A 21,071-nucleotide genomic window follows, 5' to 3' on the forward strand; every position below is an offset into this window, starting at 1 on the left:
ATGGTTTTGCCCAAACCACATTTACCACTGTACAGGTAGCAAAGTAAGCAATTACCTCATCCTTGTGAGGTCTATGTGTGGTGTGCACCTCATCATGAAACGGAAGTTATGTTGAACAGTGTTGTCTCAGTGATTAACTAAACAGGCATACAAAAGTGAATCCTCTAATACTTAAATACTACCCTCAGATTTGTGTAATTGTAGTCACAAGAGGGTTTTGGCTTTCATTCCCTGGTCTTGTGATTCGATCCAGGGTAATTACTGTACGGGTAGGTTGATTAATGCAAATTTCATTCTTTTCCTTTTAAGGTATTCACCGGAAAGGTGTAGTATTTGTGGAAACTGTGATTTTTATCTCCTTGCTTTAGGGATCTTTTGTAAAACTAACCTCAGTACAGGAATCAGATTGCTGCATTTTCTAAAATGATTTTTCTTCATCCAGATGTGGTTGTACCTTACATTGTGTCCAAAGAAATGTATTTTTTTAAATGGTACTTGGAGTACTTCTTGCCACGCATTAAAATCTACAGATTTGGTTGTTTCCTCAGTTGCTTTCACTGGATGCTTTCTCTTTTTCATTTAGATAGACTAGAACATTATTATAAATACACCAATTGCTTCTCTAGCATATTAGGAACTAAAGCTGACATCCCTTCAGTAGAGCAGTAGGTAAAAGAGTTTCTGTCCCTAAGTTCTGACTCCTCCCCTGCTTTGGGGGTTGGCTTAAAAATCAGGCTGATGGAAAAACAATGCTAAGCTCAAGCCATAAATTGCCCTTCACGAAGAACTGAAAGTATAATTTTACACATCACAATGCAATGTTTTACTTGAGCTCAGAGAGCAATCTGTCAGTTCCTTACACTTCAGAACTTCCCGATTTCCTTTGAAATAACTTTCTGCTCAAGCTGCTATCAAGTATATTCATTGTTAATGCTGGATGATAAGGTCCTCCTTGGTAAAAGCTGCCTTATAGAGTAGAAAATTATCTTTAGTTGTATAGCACATTCTGATCTGACTTTATTACTGTAGTCAGAATTCACAACGCTCCTGTGGACAGATGCCTGATTATCACAGCCTGTTTACATCTCTGTAAGAAGTGAGGAATCTGTACCCCATGTTTTGAAATGCTTTCAAAGTATTATGTCAAGTGTTGCAGCCTGCAGGTGAATAGAAATTACTGATTATTAATCATCTCCATATTTTGTTGTGTGATTGCTGCATATTTGTGTGGAAGCGTGTCCTGAAATATTTCTGTAGCCTGTAAAACTAGAAGTAGTAATACTCTTGCTGTTGGAATTGTGTCACTCAATACATGTTTGACTCACTTGGTCTAAAATATCTTTTTTGTCAGATAGGAGTTTTTCTTATATTCAGTCATCGATGTGCAAACTGACCCCTCAGTATGTAAGTTACTGAAATAAAGCAGTTTGCTGTTTATATTAATGGTTCTATATAGATTTTACCACCTGAATATAGTTTCAGTTCGAGTTCTCTTTGAAGCAAAAAGGAGGAATTCTACCAAATTGCCAGGTGATCTGTAATACAAGGCTTATTCAATCTTGTTTCCTAATGATGTGTAGCTCCATTTTGAGCAATTCAGCCTCACTACGCTATGGATCGTTTCCATTTAAACATGTTTGCTTCTCTGCTCTATGTTCCAATGTTTCTTATAGTCTGCAGCCTGCTTGCCCAGGAGTGGTATGCTCACCTTATCAAGCCATAGATGCCAGTGCTACCTGTGATGTTGAGAGCTGGTCACCTTAATTGGGTGCTTTAAGGCTAGAGCTTATCTGTTAAGGCAAAATATGTTTGTGTATGAATATATGTGCTGTTTTCCTTCAGCCCAAACTCCACCTCCTTGTCTGTCTGGTGACTTCCTAATTTACATATTTCTCAGCCACAGATTCTCAAAGGCTGTCTTTGATTTGGTAGCGTGAAATGAGTTCCATTTCACAGGAGAATGAAAGAGGCTGTTGGATGAGATGGTTGTACCAATTTGAAAGCTAGATACAAAATAAAATAATTTTTTTTAGGTATGATTTCATTCCTGTAGGTCTGATCCAGAAAGGAACCATGCTTTTAAAGCTGGCAATTTGCAGGGAACTAGGTGCTTAAGGCTCACTGAATGTGTTAAAGTGCTTAAGACAGGACTAGGTGAGTCTTTGATACATTAGTTCAGAATTGCCGATGAATAAAGCTCAGATAAACAGAGTAGATGACCTGAAAAATGGGCATCCTCAGATGCCTTACAAGCATTAACCCATCAGATACAATCATATTTCTTTTTCCTCTTTCACAATAATATCAAGCCTCCTGTTATTACTTGAGTTACTTGAAGTTACAACTGCTATTTCAAGAGCAATCACATCAGGATTCTCAAATGCCTTGTTCTGTTTTCTGTTTCAAAGACAGAACAAGCACAACGACCTGAACTTTTGCTTGTGTGCAGTGAAGTTGCTACAACTACTTGCAAGCTAACCATGCCTGTGAAAAACATAGAATCCTTACAAACTCAAATTTCAGGCTGCAATAGGAAAAATGCAGTCTTGATGAGTATTTTGACTGCCCAGCCAGAATGGGCACACTGACTGTGGTGTGTTGAGGGAAACCAGAGAGACCATGGGAACAGGAAATGAAATAATAGTGGGAAGTTTCAGATATACTTGTGTAGGTAAGGAAGGTGTCCTATGGGGATGTGATAGGCTACATTCTTAGATGCATTCAGTGCCTGCGTCGCCATAGCAGTTGTTCAGGGAGTACAGGAGAGAAGCAGTAGTAAACCCTAATTTGGTCCAGAGTAACACTTCTAATTTAAAACCTTCCGAGGTTTCTTTAATTTGTGAGACAGAAGAGAAGATTCAGTTCTGGAACATATTCTACTTGCTCCCCTCCTTAACTCCTGAGAGCTTATCATAAAGCAGATTTTATGGCTTGCTCTCCAGAATATGGCAGGGCAGCCTTTCGACAAGCCCTCCTAGAGGATAAATGTTCCTCTTCCACCTTGCCCAGTTTTGTAAAACACTTTTTTTTTTTCCAAAGTGTTAAGCTTGTGTCATATTCCTTGTGCAAAGCAAAGTGGTGTTTGTCATTTGCTGACTGCTTACAAAGATTCTTTACAAGCAGTTCATTTTCAAGTGTGTCAGCTACAGGAGAGCAGTGTAAAATGGCGAAGTGAAAAGAGGTATCAATAAACACTTCATAGAGACTGAAGGAATTAAAAAACTTCTCTCTTCTTTTTAATAACTTCAAAACACAGTTTAACAAAATACTTTCAGTCATGCTCCTGTTATTTTCATTTCCCAGAAAAAGAGCTCTTGAGAAAGACTGCTTACACATAGGATTTACCATGCCAAATTAAACCTGTTAAGTCGTATGTTCCCTTTCAAAAAAAGAAGAGAAATAGGCCAGTTTAATTCTGTAATTCAGAAGGTACAGAGCTGATGATTCTCATCATTGAGACTGAAGATGTTGCTAGAACTATGAACCTGACTCATATATGGGAGCCATTTGGGTTTCTTATTCTGTAGTTCCTTCCATTAACACCCTGAATTCCCCTAAGATAAATGTATGTCCATGTTCTTTATTACTGGTTAGGTTTTGGTCCACATGAGTTAGGGCTTTATTACATAAATCCAGTTAAGTTACGGTCTTCCCATTTCTTAGAACTGTATAAGCCTGTAGACATCTGAATTAATTTTGTAACTCTTTACACATGTCGTTAGGTACCCATATGACATATGCCTGAAAATGTTCTGGTTGTTTGACTTTAGTCACCCATCTGTGATTCAGAAGAGCCTCTTCTGGAAAGATTAATGGCTATCTTATGTGTAGAGCTCTTCTGATATTTGGGTTGGGGTGAACAAATACTTCAACTCTGTCTAAAGTCACTGGAAAGGTCAAAGGTCAAAGGTTTAGCTGGACAGCGAGAGTGGCCTTTCATTCTTTGTATAGCACTGGGTACAGCGTTCACTAACCATTTGGAAGGCTGTGGAGCCTATGTTCTCCACAGGCTGAATGGCACTGAGCCCATATCCCCAAAAAGTGTATGCACCACCAGCCTGTAGAGTATCTTGAGGTGCTACGTTCTTCATCCTTCCTCTCAGAGCAGAACCATTTGCAAGCAGGCACGCAAGAGTGATAGGACCTGACAGAAGCCAGATATGAGAAGGTCTCCAACATAGATATTAGGGTCTTCGGATAGAAGGGCGCATAACAGTAGTTCCAGATCTCCAAAATATGTTTGTTGGACTGTCACTGCATTAAAAGCCATACCAAAGGCTGCCTGTACAACAAAAAAAGTTTCTAGGTTCTACTATGAGGCCGAACATTTCCACTACTTAGTTCAGCCCTCCCAAATAATTTCAAATGAATATAAAAGAAGGGACTTCAGACACGGACCTGAGAATTAATATTTACTGCAAATAGTTGCAAATATAGATAAAAGTAAAGGTGATATAAAAAAGTAATCCTAGCATAAAAAGAATGGAGGCAATGCTGAAAAGAAATAAATGTTATCACCATTGTTACTGCTAATTTGACTGGTAAATTAAAAGAAAACAAAGGCCCTATTATGTATATTAACACAGATTTTCTTCTCAACTACAGGAAAGTGAGAGATGCAACTGGAGTTGATATTAATATGCGCGTAGGTGTGCACTCTGGGAATGTGCTTTGTGGCGTTATTGGGCTACAGAAGTGGCAGTACGATGTGTGGTCACACGATGTTACTCTCGCAAATCACATGGAAGCTGGAGGAGTCCCAGGGTAAGAGGCTTCTCTGTTAACCTTCAGACACATGGATTTTTGTACCATGGAGATATGCATAGGTACCATGTCTTCAGCCATCAGCCTTCATGGAGAAGCCTGAACTAATTCTTAGTGCTGCCTTTAAAAAAAAAAAAAAAAAACAGGCACTCAGCATTTCCTGTGATTTAAAGAGTATTTTTTTGTGGATGGAAACCTTTAGATTTATGCCCATTACAACTTCTAAAAATGAGATTAGAGGGACTGTAAATGAAGTGAGTCACGTATAAAAAATATATCCAAAAGCTAGTAAAAAAGGTTGATCAGGTTCAAATTATGCTTTTGATTGGTATTTGTGATTCTGTCATTCTTTTAAAATATAATTTCAGCCGTGTTCACATCACCTCAGTCACCTTGGCACATTTGAATGGAGCTTACAAAGTGGAAGATGGGGATGGAGATGTGAGGGACCCATATCTGAAAGAGCATAATGTTAAGACTTACTTTGTAATCAATCCTAAGGTTAGTAGTACTTTTATTTTGTGGCCAGTCACAGTTATTTTTGAGCAGGATCACTAATCTCTTTATTGAATAATTCACTACCATAAGATATTGGTCAGAGCTATTACTGGTGCCTGCAAATACATAATGTTGGCATTGCAAATCTTTCCTGCTCTTCAGAAATATGTCTCTGATATTTCCCAGCAATATCATTAAGGATTGCAGGTTCTTAGCATCTCTCCATTTTTAAGTTCCTAAGCATGCAGATATGTGGTACCAGATGATGCATTACTGCTTCAAAAGGTAATGAACACCAAGGCTGATATCACCTTTTATTCTCTGTCAACCAGGGAGAGAAGCGAAGCCCTCAGCACCACATTAGACCTCGACATACTCTTGATGGAGCCAAAATGAGAGCTTCTGTCCGCATGACCCGGTACCTGGAATCTTGGGGAGCAGCCAAGCCATTTGCACACTTGCACCACAGGGACAGCATGACCACTGAAAACGGCAAGATTAGCACAACAGTAGGGGCCTACTTATGTCATTTCATACAATTTAGCAATACTTGAAAGGAAAAAGGTGCTCACTGCTAAATACCTGGTTATTTCTGATAGAAGAAGATACATGCGTTTGTACAGGGCATAAACCCAGTGAAGTTGCTGGGAGCTTTTCCACTGGCATGTGAGCTTTGGATTAGACTCTAAGGAGCCATGTCTTGCTATAAGTGCATCTCTGAATTATAAGGAGTCCAACGTACTTCTAAAATACACAATTTGACCCTCTGAGCTTGAGCCCCAGTCACAGCACAGAGAGTGGCTGGTGTTCACCTTGTGGAAAGACATTTTGAACATAAAGCCAGAGTGCAACACCTTTGGGAAGGAACACTTCTAATATGGAGGCGTTCCCTGAGATTTACTGGCTCCTTAGCCACATTCTCTATTTGGAATATTGCCAAACCTGGAGCAAAAGCTGTGAAGTTAGAATATCCCTGTGGTACCTGGAGGGGACTTTATTAGAAGACTTCTCTGGGAACCAAATCCATACTCACTGTTAACATCTACTTTTTGAAGGTGCACTAACCACTCCTCAGCTGTGGCTGATGACCTGAGTTTCACAGTGCTTTAGTGCAATGTTACATCTCTTACACTGAACAGAAAAGATTTCCTTCTAATTTTGCTAACACTATTTTACTGCTGTCAGTAAGATGCTGTCGGTCCACAGCTTGTACATTACATTGCACCTTCTAAAAAGTGCAAACATAAAAGTACATTCTAATAGTTTTCGACATTGGCATTCAGTTTTGTTCCTGTTACATATGAGAACATAGGATTGAACCACCTAGCCCATCTTGTTCAATAAATACAGTGCATCAGAATGTGGATTGTCAAAGTACCCAGCCATCGCTATTATTCACAAAATAAATGTGGCTGTGATGGCTGCTGTTGCTTATTGATAAAAAATAATGACGCTTGCCTGTATTTGGCCACTCAGGTCTGTTTTTTTCAAAGACACTTAACGCTGGGTTTTGCTGAAGCTGGCAGGAGTTTGGGCTACATTAAAACAGTGACTTTGAAGCAGTGACTTTCTAGTAAAGCAAAACATTCTTGGATTGGGACTATTGTATTAGTCACTTAGTATTTATAATGATAGATCAGTTTGTCTCCAGGTCACTCCATCTTCACTCTTGGCTGGATTTTTCTTTTAGACAGTTTTAATCTAATGCTAAAAGTATCTGTATTGGAAACTTTTCTCCTTACTTGACCCTGTTTTCAACACTATTTTTAAAGCAACTTAATGTTGTCAAAGTCTGTTATAGTTCATAGGTATTTCTTTTGTTTTTTAGGATGTTCCCATGGGGCAATATCATTTTCAGCGTTGCAGAGAGAGGTAAATTAATTTTAAAAAATCACTTATTCACATAAAGTCCATATAAATATGTATACATTCATATGCATTCATATGTATATAAGGCATGCTTTCAAATATTGAGGGCCATTTCTCACACAAACTTATTTTTTCAGCTGATACCTCTTATATAGAGAATGGCTATGGAAACAGATTTGGTAGACATGTTACTTATGAATTGCGAATACACGTCCTGCTAACAAATAGCATTATTCTGAATTAATTTAAGTATGTTGATGGGCTACTATTTGTTTCTCCTAACAACCCAATTACTCTATCAGTGGGGAGAAAATTATATGCAGGAAAATGGAGAGGACGCACAGAGGGGTAAGAAAAGGTTAGATGGAAAGAGCTTTTAATAATTTGTGTTACAACAGGTAATAATATGTACTAAAAGAGACATTTTATATATTTTGTTAATTGCTTTGTATTTGCATTGTGTTTTATTATTTCAAAGTCTGTAGTATGTTTGCAGTAGGAAACATTCAAAAGGTATTTTGCAGTCTTTCTGTAGTCCTGCTGCTACACAAATTGTTTACAAAATCACAATAGCTTTAAGTTTTCATTCTCCTGTTTGGTACTTCAATGAGTAGGGCAAGATGGTGAGAAATGGAAACAGCGTTGAACTGATCACTTCTTTAAAAACACCAAGAATTTCTAAATCAAGAAAAGAATGACATCTGTTTAAAAAACAAGCTTAGCACTATCAGAAACCTGGAATGGTTAATTTTTATTTTAATGACCTGATAACACTTCAGATAATGTCTTTCTTGCAAAATTAGAATTAACGTTAGAAATACCATGAAATCATTTGAAGAACCCTTTAAAAATTTGTATTTTTATTGTCTTTGGTTATGCAAACAAGTCATTCTGCCCGTTCCTTCCCCATCTCTCTGCTTGGTAAATGTCTCCTCAACAAATCACAAGTTACTGGAGAGCTATGCAATTACCTAAAATATTGCTAAATTCCAGGAGATGAACAAGTTTTGAGTGAATATGCACGATATTAATAAAAACAGTTTCTAATTTTAAAACTGAGCATTTACATTTGGACAGTATGTCAAATGTATGGTAAAAGACATATGGTAAAAAGAAAGATCATTGGACTGTGGTATTTGCAAATAATGCAATTCTTTAAGATTCTGAGATGTTCTTGCTTTTGTGTTTCTAAATTTCACTCCAAAATAGATCCCAAAGGTACAAATGTTACCACGTGTCTTGATACCATATTATAGAAGGAGTTTCTAGAAACCATTGCTGGAGTCTAATATCCATAGTGAGGCATATAACTAGGATTCTCAATAAGCTAGGTAGTTATTCAGCTGAAATTATAATAAGCACTTTGAAAATCAGCATTTTATTAGAATATGAAAATGTGGGGTTTGAAGCCTGACTGTAGACTTCTGTTTTTGACCGTCTTAGCTCTTATCTAGTTACATGATAGTCTTATGTTGTTAGGGATCTGCCAAGAGAATTAAGTGTGATTAGATAATGTCTCCTCACCTGTCTAGTTATTTCTCCTAGGCAGATTGTTTCATATGTGAAAAATAAGTTGTAAACACTTTCTTATGTAAATTCTATAGCATTAAATAGGCATAAAATCAGTTGGGTTGTTTAAAGTTACTGCAAGTACACTAATATAATTTCAGTATGAATTTAAATCCTGCAACAGGTTATCAGTTTGGGGGAAATAACCCAAAAAACTTGATGTTGAAGAAAATCTGTGTTACCTTTGACAGGGTTCAATTTGTAGGTTAAGAAGATTTTGGTAAGCAAAGAGTCAAATTTCAGATCTGACTTGACTTCTTACACAACACTCTTACTAAGTTAGATTTAAGTTTTCAAGAGGCAGAGACATAATCTGGCAATATTTGAAATATTCCATTTTTGAGGAGAGCACAACTGCTGAAAGGATTGATGACGTTTGCAGTAACGTGTTAGCAGAGACAAACCCATTCTGATGATCCTCTGTTGGGTTCATGCTGAGTCCAGTGAAAAGAAAAGGTCCTTTTTTTCATTGCAATTGTGTTATAAGTTATAAATAGATAAACATGACATATGTTTGAAACTAATTTCAGACTTGGTACTCAGTTTTCTTATTAAAAATAATAAAATATTTCCAAGAAAAGAAGAGTTAGCAGGCTTTTGGTAGACAATACTTATTATGCCTCAGTGCACAAGCACGTTATTGCTTATCATACAATTCTGACAAATATTTTTAAAAATAACTACAAGAAACAGAAATGTTTTATGAATTTGAGCATATTCCCATTCTTTCTCATGAATTCGTAACAGTGTGAAGACTTTCCTTCAACCAGAATTTCTTGAACTCTCTTGGTTTGGTTTTTTTTACGAAATGTTTTCTTGTGTTTGTTTTTTAAGTGCTCCCTAGTATATAAACTCTAGATTTTGTGTGTGTGTGTGTGTCAGACTCTGTAGCTTATGCTGTTTTTGTTAAGAACTTATTATGAGGCTCAGTGTGCCTGAAGCCTACAGCTGCTATTGCAGCATAAATGTTAAAAAATTGTTATTATCCTCACAAGTTTGTGCCAGCTGTCACCCCATTGTTTAAAGTTAATGTTTATTAAGAATGTAATGATTTTCCAAAGTAACTTCCCACATTTTTCATTTCAGAACAAAATCACAGAAAAGAAGGTTTGAGGAGGAACTGAATGAGAGGATGATTCAGGCCATTGATGGAATCAATGCTCAAAAGTATGTTTTTATCCTCTGTTGTCTCCTTCCTTCAACTTTGACATAAATCTGCAACAGAGGGTTGTGTTTACTATTGCTCACTCCCACGTGCTCACAGAAGTCTGAAAACAGTAAAGGTGTCACTAATACTGGCATAGAAAGCTCTGCACATTGTGAAGATAGGCTGTACAGTAACATTTTCTACTATATGAGTTAAGACAGTGAATGTGAATCATGGTGTGACAGGGGTTTTGGTTTGTCTTCATGGCAAAGGGATTTTTGCTCTGTAACTGTTCATATCTGTACACTCATAGCCATAACTCTACCGAATTCTCTCATCTGAAAGCAGAGAAGTAAGACACAAGAAATAGCTGGGTCAGGAATCAGAATTATGTGAAAATTGATGCTTCACAATTGTCACAGAAACATCTCCTCAGAATTAGAAACTTTCCCTAAAATCATATTTTAATATCTCTTTGTTTCAACTGGTTGGTTGATTTCTTAGAGAAGGCTAAGCTTGACGGCATATTGAAATTGTTGGGGCAGGCAACATGGCATGTATTTTTCCTGTGTCCTAGGAAGAGCTGGAGGTGGTATTGATGTTCTCCGCTTGCTGGTGAATAGATAAGACTGAGAGAAAAATCAATACCAGTCCAAAATAAGTGTTCAGATTTACTATATTTATCTGATGAAATAAGGGAATTGCCCTTCAAAAATGTGGACAATAATTGTGATGAATTACATGTTCCCCCCCCTACTTCTGTAACTCAGAATCTTAATCAGGGGATTATTAAATGCTCATATTCACATTTGGTTTTTTGCATCTGATAGTCCTATTTAAAGGTACTTGGCTTTAGGAAAGTATTTTTCAGTTATTATTTGTAGAAAAGAGTGTTGATAGTTATAGCTCGTACAAAGAATACAGTGAAAGGTCGTGTGATAGGCAGAGCCTTTTGATTATACTAAAACAGCTATATAAATTTTGGCAGTTTTTACGTGTCAAGGTACACTTGCTTTCATAAGTGGATTGTAAAAATGATGGTTTGATGTCAAAAGTAAAACATCTGTATAAATGCATTAAAATAAAGCATTGGTGTGATCAGACTGTATGTTGTTTTATCTCAGAGAATCCCCGTCTTATCTAATTAGTGCATAAAATTCAGAGAAATTTGGGGATAAAAGACATTTGTGTGATAAAAAAGGTTTCCGAAAAAGTTTCAGTGCATGTTGTGAATTACATGGGGAATTGCAGAAAAATAAGAAATGAGCTTATATATCAGAGAGGCTGAATGCCACCTTCCAAAACTAGATTGTCTACCTATCCCTGCATTGATTTGCTGAATGAATCACTTAAACGATATTATTTAATTGGGTACCTGAGAATAAGTTGTGAAAAGTGCTGATTCCCCAAATGGCAAGTCAATTCAATAATATTTTAACCACGTGAATGCTAAGCACTTGGAAAAATTAGATAAAAGATTCCCTATATTTAGGACACAAAACTAATCACGTTTTTGTTTTCTTTAAAATTGTGCGGGTTTTTTGTGCCTCAGTTTTTCACCTATAAAATGAAAGTAACACTATCAACTAATCTAATTGAGTGGTTGTGAAGCTAAACCTTTTGCTTTTGTAAATCAAGAAGAAAACTTTTAACAAAATCTATAAGAAAACTGGTATTTCTAAATGTTTTTAAGTGTAAAGTTTGAATTGTATAGCAAATAAGTCTATGACTGAATGAAGAAAATTAGAAAAAATTATTGCACATAAAATATGGTATTAAAATTACCATTCTTTTAACCTTTTTAATTAGAAAATTGCATGAAAATAGTTCAAAAGTAAACATTTATTGTACAGAGCCATTGTTTCTTCCATCCTGAGCTGTCAGCACGGTCTGATTTTTTCATCCACATCATGGTTCTTTGCCATATGTCATTCTACGAAAAAAGTACCTGGTTGCAAGCAAATGGTCATAATATGTGGGTCTTTGGACATTACATGCCCAGGTGTTTAACAGCCAGTAACTGGAAGATAAGGGAATGTAGAGTCTGGATCTTAGTCCAAGACAAAGCTGTAGTCCAAATGAATCACTCTTTTTAGACAGTGTAAAATAGTTCAGTACATATTGAAATGGTACCTCAGGTTTTTAGAGCAGTGTAGCGTTTTCTCTGGGCTCCCTCACTCACTGCTCTCCTGCCAGTTCACAAGCAAGCTTAGCTTTCTTTCCACAAAACTGCCAAGCGCCACATGCACACGCTGTCAGTAACTCGGGGCATCTGTGTCCAATTCCTTCTTCTGGAATGCAAATGAAACTGCGGCGTCAAAAAGCAATAATTGAGAGTAGTAGATTTAGTTGGCAATGCTCCTTGCAAAGTTGCATGAGGAAAGTTATGACCTGTTTATTCATTATTATTCTGTTAGAGCACTACATTAAAAGATACGTAAATACAGATTTAAAAGAGCGAGTGAGGAACAAAGAGCTTCTGTCTCTCAGCTGAGTGCCTTAGCCATTAGGGTGTAACATCATACTTTCTCCACATGTTTCTTTTCCCTGTACCTTGAACAAAGTATTCCTGGCTGCAAAGTGCCCGTCCTGCACAGGAGGCGGATGAGTAGCCCTAGCTATGCCACCCTGAACCGTGGTGGTTAGGGGACTTCTGTAGGACATGTGACGGATGGATAGCGATCTGCTAGCTAAATGTATACCTGCAGGGGGAGCTGAACTAAAGTTATTTGCTCTTTGATGAGTAGGTTACTATGTTAAAGAGACACACTCTCTTTCCTCTCTTTTTTCTTTAAGTCATGGTGGCTGCTATGTTCTGTGCATAACTCCTTGCTGTACGTTGTGAATCAGTACAAGTCCTATCAAACCACACACTTCTGTGGATACAGGCAGAATTCAGCTGTCTGTCTGTGTTGTTCCTTGAATTGCAAAAGAATTGAACCAGAAATTTGGTACCTAGCTTCCCAGGAGGCATATCCCCACATACTTGCAGATACTTTGGTAACTTTTAGGCTCATCAGGGAGTCAGGCTGTAGGCAGAATTTTTCAGCATTTATCTCTGTGCCAAGGGTATGTGACTTTGTGGTCCCTCTTCTGTACTTTCTCTCCACTTCCATTTGCCTGTGTGACACTGTTTCCCTCATCTCAGACCTCTTGGCACCTGCTACTTAAAACCAGTACAGTTTTTTATGAGCTTTAAAGTAGAACAAAAATCTCCTGAAAACGTGAGCTTGTAATGTGGAGTATGAGGCAGCATTTGCTCTAAATGGCACTACGGGCTTCACATGCTATCAAGTGTGTACAGACCAAATTAGGCCTTTGGGAGTAGATCTGCAGACAGAACTTTTTAGCAATGTGGTAATGGTAATTAAATAAATCTGCCTGTCATATACCATAAGAAAAAAAGGGAAATTAGTTAACAATTTGGAAAAGCAGGTTACTTTTTTTCAATTTTTATAACTAAATGGAAAAAGACTTGCACTTAGTTTCCACAGTTTACCAAAAATGTTCCACAAATTGAATGTTTTCTCCAGTAGATTACAGCTGCGCCCAAACAAAATCATGCTATATGTACAAAAACCTATCATATCTGTTTCTTCTCAGAATTCTAACTGTGATCAGATGCAGATGTGAGACATTGCATGGCAAACTGGGAAATATATTTTTGAATTAAGCATACCTAGAACTGAATATGTTTTCAGCTCCTTTTTATAATTAAACTGATTGCACAGGAACAGGGACAGTCTCCCAGGCAAGAAAACAAATATTTTAGGTTTCACAAATCAAAGCTAATGGCTTACACTCCACTCTGTCCCCTCCTGTTCTCCCAGGACCTTAATTTAGGATATATTCCACTGTGGTTCATTGCTACTACTTATTTGCATTGCGGTCTGTCAGTTGAGACATTCCGTTTTATTTAGAAGGCATTAGCTACACTACCAGCTCAGAGACTAATTGAAAGTTATTGCTGGAAAGGTTGCAAAAAAATCTCAAGCCCTGCTATTATTGTTCAAGTGCAAATATTTTATGTTCACAGAAGTAGTCTGCTTAAATATTTTTTTCAAATTTGTCCAGTCCCCTTGAGATGCAAGGAACCTAACCCTCTTGAAATTCAAATATTCTGTTTCTTTTCAAGTGTCCGTTAAAATAAATGTAGACTTTCATATTAGAATCATAGAATCATAGACTTATAGAATCATTTAAGTTGGAAAAGACCTTTAAGATCATCAAGTCCAACCGTTAACCTAGCACTGCCAAGTCTACCACTAAACCATGTTCCTAAGCGCCACATCTACACGTCTTTTAAATACCTCCAGGGGTGGTACCCACCACTTCCCTGGGCAGCCTGCTCCAGTGCTTGACAACCATTTCAGTGAAGAAATTTTTCCTAATATCCAATCTAAACCTCCCTTGGTGCAATCATTTCCTCTTGTCCTATTGCTTGTTACTTGGGAGAAGAGACCAACACCCACCTCACTACAACCTCCTTTCAGGTAGTGGTAGAGCGCGATGAGGTCTCCCCTCAGCCTCCTCTTCTCCAGGCTAAACAACCCCAGTTCCCTCAGCCGCTCCTCATAAGACTTGTGCTCCAGACCCTTCACCAGCTTCGTTGCCCTCCTCTGGACACGCTCCAGCACCTCCATGTCCTTCTTGTAGTGAGGGGCCCAAAACTGAACACAGGATTCGAGGTGCGGCCTCACCAGTGCCAAGTACAGGGGCACGATCACCTCCCTGCTCCTGCTGGCCACACTAGTTCTGATACATTAGAACGTTTCATTTTGTAAAAGTTATATCAAGCTTTTGTCAAGATTCACTTCTTTTAAAATAAATTTGTCATTTCAATGCAAGTACTTATTCTATTTTGTATTTCTCATCTTTAAGCAGGGAAGAAGTTTTTGTAATCAGTAAAAAGTTCAAAATCTACCTCTAGAGTACAGAGTCATGGTCAAGATACTAATAGAGCTCAAAGACAAAATCACTCCACTTCTTTTAATAATGTTTTTTACATTTTTGTTCGGAATAGGAGTTCATAAAGAGTAATTTACCTGCCACTCTTGCATATTGTAAAAATGCTCTTCTTAAAGACACCTTGTGAAGGACTGTTTTTATCTCAGGTTCTCTTCTATGCACTGGATATACTACAGTATTTTGGACATGAGTGGAATATCAGTGTCAGAATTACATCATATAAATCTCTCCCTTGATTTTCCTTAGGAATGATCCACAGAAAAAATGGTTCATCTGAGCTTTTGTTTCATGTGTATGTTAGCGATAGAAGTCAAAAGGGAGAGAGGATTTGTAGTTTCCACTTTTACTGTCAGTGCAATTCACCATATACACTGCAATACACAAGAACTTGCTTTCTTCAAAGGGATTTTCTTATTTTACTACATTTCAGTAATATAAAAAGACAGGACTACTTTATTCTTATGTCGGTTATAATGTTCCTTTTTTCTTCTAGGCAGTGGCTTAAATCTGAAGACATTCAAAGAATATCACTTCTTTTCTATAATAAGACTCTGGAAAAAGAAGTAAGTTATTTTCACGGTTGATTCCTCCTTTGCCTCATCCTAAGTGAGGCTTGTATCCCTTGCTTTTGTAACACAGAGCCATGGCCACAGCACCTCTCCTGCAGGGAGAAGTGCTCAAACCTTACAATAACATTTTAACTCATTTATGGAAGAAATTTTATGAATGTGATGTCTGAGACTGCTTTCCTGTTTGTAGGGCTCTGCAGTTCACTTGAATTTCTTGACATTTTCATGGTCTCGCAGAAGTGGGAGGAGGGTTGATAGTCCAAATTTGATGTAACTGGAGCAAAGAATTCCAAGTTCCATCACTTACATCCTCAAAAGGCATTTATCAAACGCCACTGTTTTTATTTTTTTTTCTTTTGCCATGTCTCAAAGACTCCACCTGTAGTAATGATAGTCTTGTAATGATATCAGTTGCTCATTAGTTTTCTCTATAGGCACTTGATGCTCACAGTCATTCTGGGGAAACAATACTATAAATGTTTTTTAAGAAAAATGCCTAGCTGTCTTGGATGCAACACACTAAATGTTCTTCTGACTAATATGTGTGATAAAACGTGTTTGAGACATGTATGTACAGATGGAGTAAATGATATTGTTTCTAGTCCTTGGAGTAATGATCAGAATGAAAGATTCGTCCTTTTCAGGTGACTGTCATGACTGCTAGCCTAGAAAGTCAGGCCTTTTCTTTGGTTTATGGCCTTGTAGAGCTTGAGAGTATTTCTACATACTGACATAGCTTCAGCAGGAGGACTGGAGAGTTGCCTCTTTCTGCTTTCTCATAAGCATAGGGCAGCTGACAGCTGAATGCTGTCCTTCAGGGAAGTAAGACGTAGGTTTGACCACAACTGGCTGTATAAATGAGTGAACCTGATGAGAGTGGGGTAGAGGAAGTATTACCATACTGTGTTCACATTGTACAGCATAGGTGGAGTATCCTCTGGGTCCCATGTGGTGATCAAACACATATTTAATTATTATTGTAGATATCTTTTAATTCAAAGCATCCAAAATAATTTTCAGATTCTTTCACAGCTCAGCAGAATAGTGTTCTTATGGCCAGCTGCCAAAGGCATGTGTTGTATGCCCTTGCCAATGCATTAGGATGAAAAAAGTTTCAAGGCTTGTTGAGGCTGTTTAGAAGACGGCATAAGAGGGAAGAAGCTAGACCTGGTGTGGTCTCATCCACAGTGTTTAAACAGTACACTGAGTGGATCAAAGGTATGCCTAGGAGCACATTCAGATTTTAATGTGTGTGGTACTAATCGATAACTTTGGAAAGAGAACTTGAGAGAAATCCATCATATGTGCACTTTGGACAATCAGGGAATCAGGACTTGGGAGAAAATCAGGGAGCTAAGTTATGCGGCTGTGTAGATGCTCCCTGTAGGAGTCTAATCTCTTTTAGACTGCAGAATGCTATGGAACGGCAAAGAACTAATTGTTCTTTTCGGATCCGGCTTTTTAATATCTTTCTTCACTGCCTTTTAATGACTCACCAGTCCAGTCCTGACTTTAAAAAACTCAGTAAGAAGTCTGCTTTTGATTTAAACAGGAGCTTTTCAGGCCCTGTAGGACCTGAAAGTACAGCAAGGTAATAAAGGAACATAATTATTTAATCTAAGGAGTGAGTTGCCTGACTTCATTGAGAAATGTCTGGAGAAGTGTGAAACACTGAAATGAATTTACAAGTGGGTTGGAACTTTTTGAGATTTTAACAGCAGCTCAAGGTCCAAAATTGTTGGACAAGACCATTAAGAAACAGCAAACATATTCAACAGGTGGAAGAACAAAACTTGCTGCAAATGTACCCATTGAGCAAAGTCATATTTGTGCCTTGAAATTCAGTTAGGTATGTGATAAGAATTGCTTTTAATTTGTCATATAATCGAAAACTGAAAAAAAGCTGTTGGGTTGCTAAACTCAATTTCTGCATGTTCATGAAAGTTTGGTGCACCAGTTTCAAGGGCAGAACTTGGCACTAACCACAAAGACACAGCTGTGTGCTTGCAGTTAGAAAGCACAGCTCATGCACTTTCCATTTTATGAGGTTTGCATAAATTTGTGAAAATAATTTTTGGTACATTTTCTTTTAATAATCAAATCTTAAACTCTTACCCTTTGAAAAAAACTTTGATAGGATAAGTAACTTTAATAGGCCCAATACTTAGGTCATTTCCCTTTGAGTACTCAGTTGGTTTCAATTTAGACATATCTATCTCAAATAGCAGAACAACTGTGATAAATATTTCATTACTTAATTCTTATGTCTCTAGACAAGCTAATTAGAGACTCATAAATAGATTTTTTTTCATGACAAAACAGATCAAATTGACTCTCTCCAAAGAATACCAAGTGTTTAGTAGTATCAGTGGACATATGAGGCCTTTTAACACAGATGTAAAATATTTTAATTGGAATAATAATATAGCCCCAGTAAATATCAATATGATTGCTAGCTATGCTGTTGGAAATAGAACATTTATACACATCTGTAGCACATTTTACACTTTGCTGCTTTGTGCGCTCAGAATTTCCCTGTCTAAATGACTATTACTTTTTTTATAACTGTTTTCAGTATTTATTAATAATTGAAAATCAGTTTGGGGAATTAGTGACTAAGAAACTCGGAATCAGCTAAGAGTGGTTGACCATTCCTAAAAATATTTTTTAAAATGCTTTCACTTTTTTTTTTTTAATTACACTTTCTATAATGAACTTGGGATAGTCCTGTTCTGTGGAGGAACAAGACAAAACCATTTGATGTGGCTACTTAAGCTGTTCTTCAAGAAATAAAAGGATTCAATACTATGCCTGATAATCCCTAGCCATAGGTGAGTGGATGTGAAAGTAATTGAACAATAGGAAATTTACTGTTGCTAAAGACTGCCTACACATATCTGCATCCTTAAGCTGAAATTTCAGTTGGGTGATATTTTATCTGCTTTGGAAATTGTGTTTCTAACGTTTGCTTTTTTTTCTTCTAGTATCGAGCAACTACTCTGCCTGCATTTAAGTATTATGTGACTTGTGCCTGTCTTATATTCTTCTGCATTTTTGTTGTGCAGATTCTGGTATTGCCAAAGTAAGTGGTATTTAACGTGTATTCATTCCTATGTATTTTTGCTCATTCATGTAAAAAATAAAAAAGTATAAGTAAAAAATTTTAGAATTAAGATTACAGAGGTCAATTCATGGAAATTAAATTGAACAGAGAAGACTGAGGATTTCAGCCCATTTTCAAAGTTATGCTTGTTTCTAATTTTAAATACTGTCAATAGCATGGTGCCAAGCATTAGTATCAATTCTTCTGGACATTAGGAGAAATTTCTGGACATTAGGAGAAATTTCTTTACTGAAAGAGTGGTCAGGCCATGGAACAGGCTGCCCAGGGAAGTGGTTGAGTCACTATCCCTTGAAGTATTTAAAAGACGTGTAGAAGGGGCGCTTCGGGACATGGTGTAGTGGGTATGGGGGTGTTGGGTTGACGGTTGGACTCGATGATCTTAGAGGTCTTTTCCAACCTTAATGATTCTATGATTCTATGATTCATTCATTTTAGTTTTCCTCTTTGCATTTAAAAATGTGTGATGATGACAGGAATGAAATTCATATGTGTAAAAAAAAGTAATACAAGCTATACGTTTGTGCAACTAAAATATATGTAAAATAAGTGTGACAATTGGATGTTGAAGTGGGACAAAATGGATTGCAGAATTGGGACTGTGATTAAATAAAATGTATTTAACGTATTACTGTGATAATACTGCTCTATTCAGCATGTGAATAGAGTGCTACTATTCATAAAATGTCTCTTTTTAAAACTAATTTAAAAATATTATAATAAATTGCTGGAATAATTATTTTTATCAGAATGTATATATTATGAGCTAATTTATATTTGTGCATTTAAATCAGCTATCTTTCCATCTGTGCATATTCTAGAAAGGCTGAGAAAACTGGAAGACTGTTCCAATAAAGAACATTTTATTAGACTTCTTAAAACGGAATTTTGCTGTTGATTGTTTACATAGTGGAAAGTTGATATTTGTTTTATAGCAATTGTTTCCAAAGCCAACACTGTATATTCCCTGTGATACAGTATTTCTTCACTCATAGTCTTTTCTCCAGTGCGGCGCTTTCAGGAGTAGTATTTGTAACCTCAGTTGATTGATCAGCCTTGTGCTGTAGTACTTACTCACATTTTAATTCAAAGCCAGAAGGAACTGTTAGGTCATTATAAATTGACTTGCCATATTGCAGACTCATTTTATAACATGTAAAAAGTTTTATGGACTTCTATCCAGGTATTACAGCATTTTCTTTGCAAAGAGTTTCCTAGCTAGTTTCTAACATGGAGACACAAGCTGCAAAAGGACACTCTTCCAAGAGTTCAGCAGTATCCTGCACATGGTTCAGTCTGACCTCAGGCATTACTATTGCAAAATATGATATTAAGACTCATGACTAATTTTATTTGTCATTTTGCATAATGAGTATATTTTACAAGCTCATACTGTATTTTGATTAGTACAGGAACTAATTCAGGGAAATTCATGGTTTGTGATATACCAAAACCCAAACTTGGATCTAACTAGTCCCTTCCAGCAGTATGACTTATGAATCTGTTTTTATGTTTTGATGTCAGTCATGAAGATTAATCTAGATTTATCACCTGTCATACATGTAGTAAGATGTTCATTTTGCTATATCCTTATTATGTCTCTTAAACCAATTGTGTAGGTCATTAAATATATCAGATGCTTGAAATTAGTGAACTCTAGGGAGCTGTATTCAATTAAGGGAAGTGTCCTCCAACTTGTAAAAGCATATGCTTATATTACATGATCTCTTTCTAACATCAGAGCAAAAGACACATGAGATTTATCATTTTCATTACCAAAATGTAAATTATCTTTTGGTCCTTTTATAGGGCTGCATATAAAATTATAAAAGCAAGAGTGTAAAATCAGGTATTACCAACATGAATGGTATTCAGCTTCAAGGGGTCTGTGGATTAATTTAAGAGATGCAAAAATGGAAGACAGAAAGGCAAGGTACTATACAGGCATCTGCATCTTTGCTGGAAAACTGGGAGCATTGCAAATAAAAAAAAAAAAGTTGAAATATCATCAGCGTATGTATCACCACAAATGTAGCTTAAATTGAACATACTCCAGTGCTGCGAATGTTATTTCCTTCCAGCAAAAAAAGAAATAAATAAAAAATAAATAAATCATGGTTTAGTCTAAAATTCTATCTAGCCTTTTTGTTTTCTTCCAAAAATTCTACAGGATTTTTAAATGTTGATCTAATGAAGACAGGGAGATAAACTACATCTGTCATTGGGTTTTATTGATTCACTATTCCATTAATCTGGTTTTGCAGCAGTGTAATATCATTGCTTTCTGTGCAGGCACACCACCTGCTGCTTTAAAGTAGATTTGGAGATATTTGATAGTGAGTAACATCCAGCAAGTTGCAAGTAATAAGTAATATCTCCACGATCATGAGACATTTATTTCAAGGCTGAAATAATTTATTAATGTTTTAATTTTCCTGGAGTCAATAAACCAATGTGGTGTTTTCATAATAAACTTCACACAAAGTGGTAAATATAAATTTAATCAAGTAAACAATATCTTGGGGTGAAATGTATCATGAGGAGTAAGTCTTTATTGTGACATTAA

The 21,071-nt window shown here is 36.7% G+C and overlaps 1 protein-coding gene across 1 annotated transcript in view; it reads left to right on the forward strand.

Moving 5' to 3' along the window:
• Positions 1-21,071, forward strand: part of ADCY2 (adenylate cyclase 2) — a 230,160-nt gene that overhangs the window by 154,095 nt on the left and 54,994 nt on the right. Inside the window, exons 8-14 of the mRNA XM_075142429.1 lie at positions 4,606-4,764; positions 5,133-5,265; positions 5,595-5,771; positions 7,091-7,134; positions 9,787-9,867; positions 15,309-15,378; positions 18,369-18,466. Coding sequence (XP_074998530.1) covers positions 4,606-4,764; positions 5,133-5,265; positions 5,595-5,771; positions 7,091-7,134; positions 9,787-9,867; positions 15,309-15,378; positions 18,369-18,466 — 762 coding nt within the window. The remainder of the gene's footprint in view (positions 1-4,605; positions 4,765-5,132; positions 5,266-5,594; positions 5,772-7,090; positions 7,135-9,786; positions 9,868-15,308; positions 15,379-18,368; positions 18,467-21,071) is intronic.

This window comes from Calonectris borealis, chromosome 2 (genome assembly GCF_964195595.1).
Source record: "Calonectris borealis chromosome 2, bCalBor7.hap1.2, whole genome shotgun sequence".
NCBI lineage: Eukaryota > Metazoa > Chordata > Aves > Procellariiformes > Procellariidae > Calonectris > Calonectris borealis.